Source organism: Cervus elaphus, chromosome 23 (genome assembly GCF_910594005.1).
Source record: "Cervus elaphus chromosome 23, mCerEla1.1, whole genome shotgun sequence".
In the NCBI taxonomy this organism is placed as follows: Eukaryota; Metazoa; Chordata; class Mammalia; order Artiodactyla; family Cervidae; genus Cervus; species Cervus elaphus.
The window spans coordinates 73,892,108-73,905,003 of record NC_057837.1 but is presented as its reverse complement, the minus strand read 5'-3'; the positions used below and the strand labels follow the sequence as shown (position 1 = coordinate 73,905,003).

The 12,896-nt window shown below is 50.3% G+C and overlaps 1 protein-coding gene across 1 annotated transcript; it reads left to right on the top strand.

Annotated features, from left to right (window-relative positions):
• The first annotated feature begins 12 nt into the window (after nucleotides 1–12).
• WFDC3 (WAP four-disulfide core domain 3) lies at nucleotides 13–12,278 on the top strand. Its single transcript, XM_043883664.1, has 6 exons — nucleotides 13–143; nucleotides 497–579; nucleotides 2,625–2,859; nucleotides 10,418–10,549; nucleotides 11,271–11,457; nucleotides 12,056–12,278. The coding sequence occupies exons 2-5, from the start codon at nucleotides 523–525 to the stop codon at nucleotides 11,438–11,440; spliced, it is 594 nt and encodes a 197-aa protein (XP_043739599.1). The 5' UTR covers nucleotides 13–143; nucleotides 497–522; the 3' UTR covers nucleotides 11,441–11,457; nucleotides 12,056–12,278.
• The last annotated feature ends 618 nt before the right edge of the window (nucleotides 12,279–12,896 follow it).

The window sequence follows — 12,896 nt, the reverse complement described above, 5'->3', positions numbered from 1 at the left end:
CCCGCAGGCTCCGGAAGCGCGACGAGGCGAGCGGCGGGGTTGCCAGGGAAACCGAACCGCTGGTTCCCGTCCGGTTGCTGCTGCTTAGAGGCGTTGCGTGTCGGGTGGCCAGGCTCCCTTTCGGGGGCGGTCTCGCTTCGGGTGTGACTGGGGGTGTTCAGTCAGGGTCGTTCTCTGGCCGGGCCAGGGCCCGTGGAGAAGTGTGGGGCGGGAGGAAGGGAGCAGATTTCCCGGGGCTGGAGCTGGGGAGCGGAGGGGAGCGTTTGGTACAGGGGGGTCTGCGGTTCTTTGAAAATTAGATTTTAATATGCTCGGCACTCAGCTCCCAAAATTGGATGGGCCTCATGCGAGGACCCCAAAACCCAACAAGAGGGGGAGGGGGTCTGGCCCTTGGCATTGTAAACACTCACTCAGCGGTCCCTCCAGGCCTTTACCCCAGGGGTTGCCTCTTGGCGTCGGAAGGCATCTAATGAAGATCCTGGGCTTCTCTCCCCAGATGGTTGATTCTGGGATAGGTTGAGGATGCAGGGGTTTCACAGCTGTAGCGTTCCCCAGATCCCCTTTTGCTCTGCATTAGAGGTAAGACATCCCTGAATATAATTGGACCTACTTATATGTAGTAGCAAAAGTTACTTTTATGAGGTCATAATACGGGGTAGTAGAAGGTGCATGAGTTTTGCAATTAGAAAGATCTGAGTTCAGATTCATTATGATATGATGATAAAAGAACACTGACTATGGAATTGGACTGCTTACCTTTGTTCTGGGCTTCCCAAGTGGCTCAGTGGTTAAAGAATCCTCCTGCAACACAGGAGATGCAGGAGACATCCGTTCGATCCCTGTGTTGAAAAATTCCCTGGAGAAGGGAATGGCAACCTACTCCTGGTATTCTTGCCTGGCGAATCCCATGGAAAGAGGAGCCTGGTGGGCTACAGTCCATAGAGTTGCAAGGACTCGGACACTGCAAAAAGTCAGACTTGACTGAAGCAACTGAGCATGCACACGTGCACCTTTATTCTACCACTTATTAGCTGTGACCCACATTTCTTTCTGTGATTCAGTTTCCCCATCTGTAGAATGGGGATAATAGTACTTAACTCATAGGGTTGCAGTGAGAATTAAGTGAGTTAACTTATGTAAAGTACTTAGACCCTTGGCAGCAGTAAACCTTCAAACAATGCTATCTGTCATTACTGTTGTTAAATTCCAGCAGCCACCACTTACTAGCTTAATGACCTTGGGCAGTTTTCTCTTTAAAAAAAGAATTAGTTTTCTTACTTTTGCAAGTCAGTTGTGAGAAATAAAATATGTAAAGCACATGTTAGATCAACAAATGTTCATTTATCAGCCTTAAAATAATAAGGTGACTTTCTGGCAACAAACTCCTAGGCCCTATTGAGGTTTTTTACCTTGCACCGTGAATGTCCCCTGCCCTTTAACCTTATTAGACTAAGCAATGCCAGTGGACACTATTAGGTATCATGGTTGATCAAAGGGACAGATAAAGAAAAGTAAAAAGAAATATAGGAAGAAGAGATAAAGGGAATCTATATGACCTATGTTATTACTTGAGTCAGCAATTGTTCTTTTGGGTTTTGTCAACCAGCCTTCATATAGTCCAAAAATGTCCTATATAGGCCAGACGGACCAAGATGTAGGTTTTTGGTGCATTTATGTTAGTTCTGAAGAAATTCAAACACTGCTTTTCTATAGTTTTTTTTTTTTTTTCAGCTACACTCTATTTTATTCTTATACAAGATGAAAAGTTAACAAAATAAAATCAAATATGTGTATCTTCAAAAATATTATGTAATAAAGTAGCATTAAAAAAAAAAGAAACCCTCATCTCAAATATGTGAATCAGGCAAGTTGAAAGCATAACAGAGAACTACCATCGGGAAGGGAGGGGGCTTCAGAATTGTTTCTGGTGCCATTTCAGGCACCAGCTCGGATGGAAAAGCCCAGGCTCCAGGCCGGCGCTTAGCAGCCCCGGTGGATGGCGGCCAACTCCTGGGGAAGGACGTGACCATTTGGGCCCCGCTCACCTCCCCATCATGTGTCAGGGGTGCCAGGTTGGTGGGAAAGGAACGTGTGCTTCACTTCAGAGACCGGGAACCGGGGAGGAGGCCAGACTCCTGCTCAAAGGCCATTTCCCCACAGACAAGTTTGTGTCAGTCGTTCAGTCGTGTCCGACTCCTGCGACCCCATGGACTGCAGCCCGCCAGGCTCCTCTGTCCATGGGATTCTCCAGGCAAGAATACTGGAGTGGGTTGCCATTTCCTTCTCCATTCTATAGTTTTTTAATAGTTTGTATGCAGTTGGTTCTAGTCTCTGCTTTCTAGGTTGCAATGATGGACAGGAGCCACAGTGCATTTTATTAGCTTTGGTTCTTTTCTTTAGTAGTGTCTTTAGTCCTTTCCTCTCTCATTTCAGCTGTAGCCATGTCCCTGAAAAACCCTCTAGGGCTCTCTTTGATCCAGTGACTATCCCTCTGTTTTCCCAGATTCCTAGATTCCTCATCATTGTCCATTGTACAGAGTTTGATCATTCTGATCACATGTGTCTTTTGGTAGCACCAGGAATGTTCCCACACACAAGCAACCAATCACTTTTCTTCTTGTCAGGAGAAGACATCCTTGGGAATTATTGCGAAAAGGAAGGATCTGGGGCTGGGCTTAGGCCAGTCCCCTTGCCTTGCCCTTCCCTCGGTTGATGTTCTGGGCAAGATGTACATGTCTGGCCGGATTGGAGTTTTCATCTCAGCTCTCAGCATCATTGTCGTGTTGGGCTGCCTCTTCCTCCTGAAGACAATAGTGGCTCTTGGGTCCGAGGCATCCAGGGTGACTGTAGGAGAGCGCGGTGAGTTACCCTTTGGGACCCCTGACTAAGAGTAACTGAAAATGACTAGAGGAGAAATCACCCCTGGCCTCCCCCAAGAGTGAGGGTCCTCATTTGGGGAGATGATGGTCTCCTCTGTACAACGGACCTGGATGGATTGATTCTGGCAGCAGCCAGGATAGGTCTTCCTGGCTTTCTCTGTCCTCTCTGGACAAGGAGATAATACTTCCAGTCTGGCTTACTAGAGGTTCTGGGTTTGCCCAACCTGTCTCTCTCTCTGCAGAATGGCTAGTCCTTGAGTGGTGCTGGGTGCATGTTAGTGGATGGTGGGGGTGTGGGAGGAGGGGAAAGTGGCTGTAGAAATATTTTAGATAAGAATTTGGGAAAGGCTAAAAGTCCCCGAAGTGCATTTGGCTTCCATTCCCCATTTATTGAGGCCTTATCAGTTACCCCCAACTCAGGTGATACCTTTTGCAGTGAAAGAAGGAAAATATCCTTCCGATAAGAACCTGTGCCAAGAGCCGTGCCAGGGGAATGAATTCTGTCTGGCTGGGCAGATGCGCCGCGGTGCATGCTGTGGTTGGCTCTGCTGAGGAGGCATCCCTAAGGATGTCTCGAGAGGCAAAATCCATGTCTCCTTTCCGATCTTGCCTCTGGGCTACATAGACCCAACCAGCTTCCTGTCTTCAAGGTTGGCTCTTGGAGTCTAGCTTACCTAGAGCACCTCTTCCCTGCCGCCACCCCTTTTTTTTTGGTGGGGGAGCTGTCTCTTCTCCTTTAATCACTAGAGGCCCCAGTTCTTTGCTTTCTTTCAGGAAAGAATAGACCGTTGATTATTTGTGCTTCTTTTACTTTGAACTTAGGGTTCTTGTGAAGGCTGACCTGCCAGCCAAATCTCCCCAAGTAGCAGGCCCCTTCCCTGTACCCTGTGGGATCGTCTGCACCTGGGTTTGGCAGCTCCCTTGGGCAGCGTGCCCATAAAAGAGAATAGAGGGTTGTACTCCTTGCCAGGACTCTTGAGGCCCCTGTCTGGAACCAGGGCTGGGCGTCTGTCTCCCACGGGTCACTCCCTGGCAGCTTGTCGGGCCTGGTACAGTCTTGCCCATGTTTGAAGGTGATGACTGAATTGTAGGAGCTGAGGGTGAGGCTGGCAGTCCAGCCGGGCACCTCTGTGAGCTGCTCTGGGCCCTGGCCAGCCCAGTTGGGGCTGCTTTTCTCCTGGGAGCTCAGGAGAACAGTGATCTCTCTGAGGATCTCCCGGAGCCCACTGGCTGTGTGGGGTTCCTCGTCTGGTGGGAAGTGATATTGGCCATGGGGTTATTAGTTAACTGCTTTTCTACAGTTCCAGTCCTGGAGCAGGGCTGGCCCACTCACCCAGTGGGACTCGTTGGTACACCCAATGACCGGCACTGGGAGCTCTTTCTGGGCTGTGAACAACTTCTGCTTTCATTAAGTCCTGATTCGCCAGAGGCTTCCTGGGCTGTCTGTTTGGTAAGGTAGGGGCACATCAGGGTGCCTGAGGGTCCAGGCTGAACCCTGGACCTGCTCTCCTGAGGCAGTTAGGGTTTGAACATGGGTAAGAAGCCTGGCTCCTCTGTGGCCTCTTTTTATCATCCTTAAAATGGAGGTAAGCATATTTATCTCTTATCAGGACTTCCCTGATGGCTCAGCAGGTAAGAATCTGTCTGCAATGCAGGAGACACAGGAGATCCCTGGGTTTGATCCTTGGGTCAGGAAGATCCCCTGGAGGAGGAAATGGCAACCTGCTGCAGTATTCTTCTCTGGAGAAACCCATAGAAAGAGGGGCCTGGGGAGCTCCAAAGAGTTGCAACGACTCGGAAATGAACGATCGACTAAACAAACATGCATGCAAGGACATTTCTTTCATAGAGTGATAAGGCAGTGTCCTTTCTCACTGCTGTAACAGAATACCGCAGACTGGGTGGCTTATAAACTACAGACGTTTATTTCCCACAATTCTGGAAATGGGGGCATCCAAGATCAAGGTGCCAGAAGATTGAGTGTCTGGTGAGGGCTTGCTTCCTGGTTTGTAGACGGCTCTCTTTTTGCTGTGACCTCATGTGACAGAAGGCCAACAAGGGCTACTTGCCCTTATGAGGGCTCCAGTCTCTTGACCTAATCACTTCCCAAAGACCCCACTTCCAAATACTCTCACTTTGGGTATTTGGTTTCAATATAAGAATTTTCGGAGAGTACAAGTATTCAGTCTATCCCATGTAGTTGATGCTGATGCCAAGTTGCTTCAGTCGTGTCCGACTCTGTGCGACCCCGTAGACGGCAGCCCACCAGGCTCCCCCGTCCCTGGGATTCTTCAGGCAAGAACAGCGGAGGAGGTTGCCATTTTCTTCTCTAATGCATGAAAGTGAAAAGTGAAAGTGAAGTTGCTCAGTTGTGTCTGACTCTTCGTGACCCCATGGACTGCAGCCTACCAGGCTCCTCCTCCATGGGATTTTCCAGGCAAGAGTACTGGAGTGGGTTGCCATTGCCTTCTCCAATCATGTAGTTGAGAAGAAATGTATATAAAAAGCTTGTACAAAACCTGCCAAATAATGCCCAGCAGCTTATAGTGTTATGCCCAGCACCTTGCTGATCAGATTCCCTCCCACCTCTCTGATGTCTGGCAGATGTCACTTGTTCGCTTATAAATAGATTCAGTACACATTGAGTCGGTCTATACTATCTGGCATTTGGGCATCCAGGGGTGAGCAGGGCAGTCACGGCCCTTGGTCTCGTGGAGCTCAGCCCCTGATGTGAGACACAGGAAATAATCATAAGTGGACAATAATAAGCACCAGTCACAGTGAGTGCTACGAAAGGAAAGAAAAGCGAGGGGAAGAGGAGGTATCATTTTAAGTTGGAGAACGAGAAGCAGCAGCTGGCTTTTGGGTGCAATGCTAGGAAGAGGGAACTGCCGGGGCAAGGCCTGTGGGGTGGGGCTGGGCTTGCTTTTTTCAGGAGGTGAAAGGTCAGTGTGGTTGGAGAGGAGGGATGGGGAAGGAGGGTGGCTCCAGTCCAGGGCTAGGCTCTCCGGGAACCTCCAGGGCCTCTGTCTAAGGCTTTATTGTAAGTGCGACAGGAGGCCTTTAAAGCAGGAGAGACCTGGTTGGGTTTTCATTTTAAAAAGACCTTTCTGCTGGTGTGTGAAGAATGGCTGAGGAAAATGTAGAAGGTGGTAGGCCAGTTGAGAGGCCACTGTGGCAGGCTGGGCAGGGGGTGACCATGGCTCAGACCGTGGAAAAGTGGCAGACTCGAAGTACTTTTTTGGGGAAAAAAAATTTATTTACTGTTTTTGGCTGTGCTGGGTCTTCGTTGCTGCGTATGGGCTTTCTGTAGCTGCGGCAAGGGGGAGCCACTCTCTAGTTTTGGCGCTCAGGCTTCTTTTGTTGTGGAGCACCAGCTCACGGCAAGCAGGCTTCAGTAGTTGCAGCAGAGGGGCCCAGCAGTTGCGGCTCATGGGCTTAGTTGCCCCAGGGCATGTGAGATCTTCCTGGACCAGGGATTGAACCCGGGTCCACTGTATTGGCAGGCAGATTCCCCTGGACCACCAGGGAGGTCCTTGAAATACTCCTGAAGATGGAGCTGGCAGGCCTGGTTAGCAGATGTGGGTGATGAGGAAGAGGAAGTGTCAAGAAGGATGCTGAGTGTCTGGCTGGTGCCTTGGGGTGATGGCCGTACTCTTTACTGAGAAGGGGACAACTTTGGGAGGAGAAGGTTTTAGAGTGAAGATCCAGATAATGGCCTTAATGTTGTTCTTTTTGGCTCCCTTAATGTTGTCCCAGAGGCTTCCCTGGTAGCTCAGAGGGTAAAGAATCTGCCTGCAATGTGGGAGACCCAGGTTCAATGCCTGGGTTGGGAAGACCCCCTGGAAAAGAGAATGGCAGACCTTTCCAATATCCTTGCCTGGAGAATTCCATGGACAGAGGAGCCTGGTGGACTACAGTATGTGGGGTCGCCAAGATTTGGACACGACTGAGCCAGTCTCTGTCTGTCTGTCTTAGGTCCCTTATTGCCCCCCTCCCACTGCGTGAAGGTTGTCCCCCTCCCGATCCCCCCGAGCCTGTTTTGCTTATTAGGACATATGCATCACGTCCTTTTGTGTGGATCGGGGGTGTGGGCTCCATGGGTGTTTGGGCCCCCCTTTCCTGAAACCTCCACGCTGTTTGTACAGCTGACAGAGAGAACACAGCAGGTCCAAGGTTAACATTCCCAGAAAGGCCTGTTCACAAGATTGGCCTTGGCTGACTTCTGGGAATTTAGATTTTCGAGAGAGTTCGTGCCACCCTAACTGTTAAGAGAGGTATGGGCTCGGCAGAGAGTGCCGTGTGACCAGCCCCCAGGAAAACTCTTGAGTCTGCAGTGGGTTCCCTGGGAGAACGCCACTTCACAGGCGTTGTCACAGCTTCATGCCAGAGGAATGAAGCCCATCCTGTGCGACTCTCCTGGAGAGGCTCCTGGAAGCTTGCCCCGGCTTCCTCTGGACTTCGCGTCGTGCGCCTCTTCCCGTTGGTGGTTTTGCTTTGTATTTTTGTGCTGTTGTAAATCATGGCCGTGTGTACACCTGTATGCTGAGTCCCGGTGAATCACCAAAACTAGGACTGGTCTCGGGGGCTCGAGGCACACACTAGTTTATTTGTAAGTTTTCCTAACCCCTAAAGCTGTCTACTGCTCAGTCTTTTGGCAGAACTGAACTGAGTCCTAGTGCTCGTTGATTTGTTCTTAGGTGATCCTTGCAGAGTGTAGGGGATTGTAATGATGTGGGTTAAAGGGAACTGGACCGAGTGTCAAAGCTGGGGGTTTGGGGCCCAGTTCTGGGACCATTGACTTCAGGCCGGTCTCTCCCCCTTCTGGATGTCTGTCTGTCTATTTACATGAGAAGAAAGGAGTAGGTTTGAGGACTCAGGGCCCTTCTTGGCTTAAGAAGTTTTGACATGTCACTTTCCTGCCAGCAGCTGGCGTCTTTCCCTAGTGGAAGGTTGGAGCTGGGGCAGCAGTGGAGATTCAGTGAGTGAGTGTTTCTGGGCTTCAGCTTTCTATTCTGCCTTTCTGGTGATAGCTTGGGATCTTGGGATTGGGCGTATCCAGAGGCTAGATTGACCATCCCTGTTCTGGCTGTCATTTGTATTTCTCACCCTGATTCCTGCTAAGATAACTGAGGTGACTGGAAACCGTGTGATAGGAGGAACTGAGCTCAGCTAGCCTGGCAAAGCTGAGACAGTGAAAGGCAGAGGATGTCTACAGAGGGGACACAAGCTGTGATCTTACCAGGTGTCTGGGGATAGGTAAAGGGCCAGTGGAGAGAAACAGACTTCAGTTGAGTATAAAGAAAGACTTTCTTATCTGTAAGGCTGTCTAGCTTAAATATAAGGATGGCTGGCTGTAGTCGGGCTTGGAGGTAGTAAGGCTCCCTTAATTCCAGCTCTCCAAGCTGAGGATGGGGGATTGTTTGGCAGGGATTCAGGCATCAGATAGGGTGTTGGACTGGATGGCCCTACTGGGCACTGGTCCGAAGGGACATATTCTGAGCCTCAGGGCTTCAGCCTATTCTCCAAGGGTCCTTTTGTTGCTTCTGATAGTTGATAAATCCCCAGGGAACTCAAGGAAGTCTGGCCTGGGAGACAGTAGAGCTTTGGTGTCTATGCCTGGTCCTGCGGACGAAAGCAGTGGTAGCCCGGTGCTCCTGGCGTTGGTTACTTCAGAGTCATGAGTGTGCGCTCAGTCGCTAAGTCATGTCCAACTGTTTGTGACCCCATGGACTGTAGCCTCCCAGGCTCCTCTGTCCGTGGGATTCTTCAGGCAAGGATACTGGAGTGGGTTGCCATTTCCTCCTCCAGGGATCTTCCTGGCCCAGGGATCAAACCCGCATCTCCTCTGTCTCCTGCATTGGCAGGCAGGTTCTTTACCCCTGGGCCACCTGGGAAGCTACTTCAGAGTCAGGCCCAGCAAAATGGTGAAATCTGGGAAGTTTGAGACTCTAGGTCTCCACTCTCTAGGGTACAAGGTATAATTTGGTGAGACGTTTATGTTGCTGGTTTTTTTCTCTTTTGGGGAGATTGTTTTTATGCTCAGTCTTCTCAGCCTTGGGGATAAAAGGCTTTGTTCCTTGTCAGAGGGATTTTGGTGTTTGTCAAACAAGTGGGGAGATGTGGGGAGAGATGTGGTGATGAACAGTGATCATATTTTCTGAATAAAACAATCAAGACACATAGTTGTAATATGGACTGAAATGGCATGAAGTAGGGGCTATTTAGAAAATCTAAGGATACTAGGGTATTATACCTTGGATTGTTCAGCTGTACGAGGTTTCTCAGGTGGCTCAGTGGCAAAGAATCTGCCTGCTAATGCAGGAGACGCAGGAGACTGGAGTTTGATCTCTGGCTGGGGAAGATCCCCTGGAGGAGGAAATGGCAACCTGCTCCAGTATTCTTGCCTGGAAAATATCATGGACAGAGAAGCCTGGAGGGCTTCGGTCCATAGGGTTGCAAAGAGTCAGACACAACTGAACGACTCAGCATGTGCACATGTTTAGCCGCATGCATTCTCTCGGAGTCCAGCACGTGCTTTTTCCATCATGTCAGGCTTCCCGGAGCCAGCTGTGTCCAATCGTATGTATATGTTCTTTCTCAGAGGCACTGGGCCAGTCCTGTCTTGGTTTTCTACAAAGCCTTGAATGGCCTGTATTTCCCCTCCATTTAAAAAACTTGAACACCGAGAGGAGTGAGTCACGGTAAGTGGGTGTGGTTTGGATGTGACTTCTTGGGTGTGCCTGCCCTGTGGACCTGGCCCGTTGCCCACCTGTCTTAGGGATGGTGTAGTAGAAAGAGTGCTTCACTACAGACTGAGAGGCTGAGTTTCGTCCTGCTTTGCTGCTGACTCACTCTGCGGTTCTGGGCCAACAGCTTCTCTTCTTGGAGTTTCATTGTCTGTCTAGGGGCTGTGAACATGTCCCTTGAAGGGCATGGCAACCACTCCAGTATTCTTGCCTAGAGAATCCCATGGACAGAGGAGCCCGGCGGGCTGCAGTCCATGGGGTCCCAAAGAGTCAGACATGACTGAAGCAGCTGAGCATGCACGCACACGCGCTGCTTGCGTCCTACTTGCTGGTGTCTTGTCAGTCAAAGCGTCACCCAGCCAAGCCCAGAGACAATGGGAAGGGGGCTACCCGTGGGCATGAGTTCAGCAGCCAGCAGTGCTGGTGTCAACCACAGTAAGCACGGAGGGAAGACGAATATGGGGGTGGCAACTGGTGAGTTTGTCACAATGTGTTAGACCTCAGCCGTGCTTTTCAAGCTGAATCTGGATATCAGCTTCGTATTTTGTGGCCAGCATTAAAAAAAAGAAGACATAGAATAATAAGTATCAGCATTGAATCTACATGAATGCACATAAATATACACACTTTAAGCATGAATATTTATGAGATACACACAGGACACAATGGAAAATATGTCACTTTCCATTACATTTTTGTTTGTACATTTTGTGCTGGAGTCCCGATGAAAATAACTGGCAACACTGGGCTGGGGTACCTCTGAGCCCCAGTGTTCTGTTTCTGTGGCAGAGTCTGGCGGTGAATGTCCGGCTGACCCCCTTCCATGTGAAGAGCTGTGTGACGGGGACACATCCTGTCCCCAGGGACATAAGTGCTGCAGCACCGGCTGTGGCCATGCCTGCTTCGGAGACATTAAGGGAGGTATGTCAGCTCTTTGGGGAAGAAATCCTTGAGTGCTCCTGGGCTCCCAGAGCTGGTTAGGGAGGGGGCCATCTGTGGTCTTCTCTTTCTGTTTGTGGGAGGAAGTCAGAATCCTTATCCTTCCAGTCCTCATACCCCGCCCCCCTTCAAGCCAAGGCAACCCTTCTCCTGGATCAAGGGGCCCATGTTGGCATTGAAGGAACTAGAGGAAGGCCATGGCAGGGGGTGGAGAGTAGGACGCCCAAGCACCGGGGGAGAGGGTAGTGGTGTGGGAGCCCTGCTTCTGCACCCCACCCAGGCCCACCCCAAACCCAAAGTGATACCAAGTCCTGAAGTGAAAAAAGAAAAAAGTGAGTGTTCGTTGCTCAGTTGTATTTGACTCTGCGACCCCAGACTGTATCCCGTCAGGCTCCTCCATCCATGAAAATCTCTAGACAAGAGTGCTGGAGTGGGTATCCATTCCCTTCTCCAGGGGAGCTTTCCCAACCCAACAAATAGGGACACTATTTGGAAATCATTAATCCAGATGCTCTCTTAGGGCCCTGTGGGGGCTCAGATCCTCTAGCTTCAAGGTGTCCCAGCCAGATGTTTGATTAAGATCTAGTCAGAATCAGGGATGGATTCATCTGAGCCTCTGTGTCTAAGTCCCAGATGGGATCCCACCTGGAGTCACTGGAACTTAACCGTCCTGGCTCTATACCTTTGCCTGTTTATCCCCCAGGGTGGGGCGGTGACTGTCCAAAAGTCTTAGTGGGCCTGTGCATTGTCAACTGCATGGTCGATGAGAACTGCCAACCTGGGGAAAAGTGCTGCAAGTCAGGCTGTGGCCGCTTCTGTGTCCCACCCAGTCCCATCACCCCAGCGGGCCCCGAACCCCGCCTGGACCATTAGGTCTGACTCTGAATTAGGTGAGTACAGTCCCTCGTTGTCAATAATAACGGTCTTCCCTGCTATGTACAAAACACCGACTTAGATGCTGGGTGGGAACTCCAGAAGGGCAAGGCAGTATTCACCCTGGAGAGTCTAGTTAGATTCTGTTTCACAGGTCAGGACCCTGTATGGGCCATATGGGCATACAGGTGATCAGAGTAAGTGTGGTTCCTTGGGAGGGTCCTTCTAGAAGTAGGATTTGATCTGGGCCCTGAAGGCTAGGCTAGATGTGACGCAGCGAGGAGAGCACAGAGAACCAGCTGGGTGGGTGGCCTGGTGACCACAGACACAGAGGATGGATTGCATGTGACACGTTTGGGAAACTGGGATGGGGGTGATACGAGAGTGGGTAAGGGACCAGACAGGCTGTCTTTACAACAGGAGATATAAGGTTGGTCACTGCGTGATAAAGACTCTTCCATGCCAGCTTAGCCCAGATTGCCTGAAAAGCACGTAGCCATTTAAGGCCTGTGAGAGCAATCTTTGCCTAACTTCTCCAGTGTAGAAGGGGAAACAAACATGCTGGGGAGCTGGAGCCAGGAGGGTGCAATTATGACCTGATGTTTCTTCTTGCAGAGGCCCGGTGCCCTCGTCGATCTGATGTGTCCTGAGCATCAAGGGGGCTTGTCCTGGCAGCCAGGAGACACTCTTGTCCTGGGGCTTGTGACACCCCCGGGCACTGTTACTGCCCTCGCCACTGTTTCTGTTCCGACGGCTGCCTTGACTGTGGGAAACCCGACCGTGGGCCTGGGCAGTGGGTGTGTGGCGCTTCTTTTCCCCAGTAAAGGCTGGTGCTGACCCTCTTGTCTGTGCTTTTTGAGGGCTAAGTTGAGGAAAGAGAGCAAAGGGGTCTGAGTGTGCCTGTGGGATTCTGGGATTGACTTATTTAGGAGGGATAAGCGATCTATTCTGAGAACACCAAAAAATGGATGCTGGTTGCGTGCGGCCAAAGGGGAGATGGGTGGATGCCAAACCCAGGGTGACTTGCCATAGACATGTGTCTCAGCTCCAGGAGAGGGACAGTCAGGCCTCTTTTTGGACTTGCTGACTTTTCTTTGGCTGGAGAATGAGGGTTGGGGTGGAACTGGGGTGAGTGGCTAGTTTTTTGAGTCGCTTGGATGATGCCACCATGGTCCACCTTACTTGGGTGCCAGCCCTTGGCTTCAAGACAAGTGTTTTGTCCCCTCCAGGAAACTTTGCTATAGGACGGGATGTCTTTAGGCTCTTTGGACCAAGATAATTAAAAAAAAAAAAAAAAAAATATATATATATATATATATATATTTTATGGATCAGATTCTATATCTTGGAGATCTTTTATGCCATCACATGCATTCTTCTAATAGAGCTCCATAAAAATAACTGGGGTTCCCTGGTGGCTCAGATGGTAAAGAATCTGCCTGCAGTGCCTGGAGAC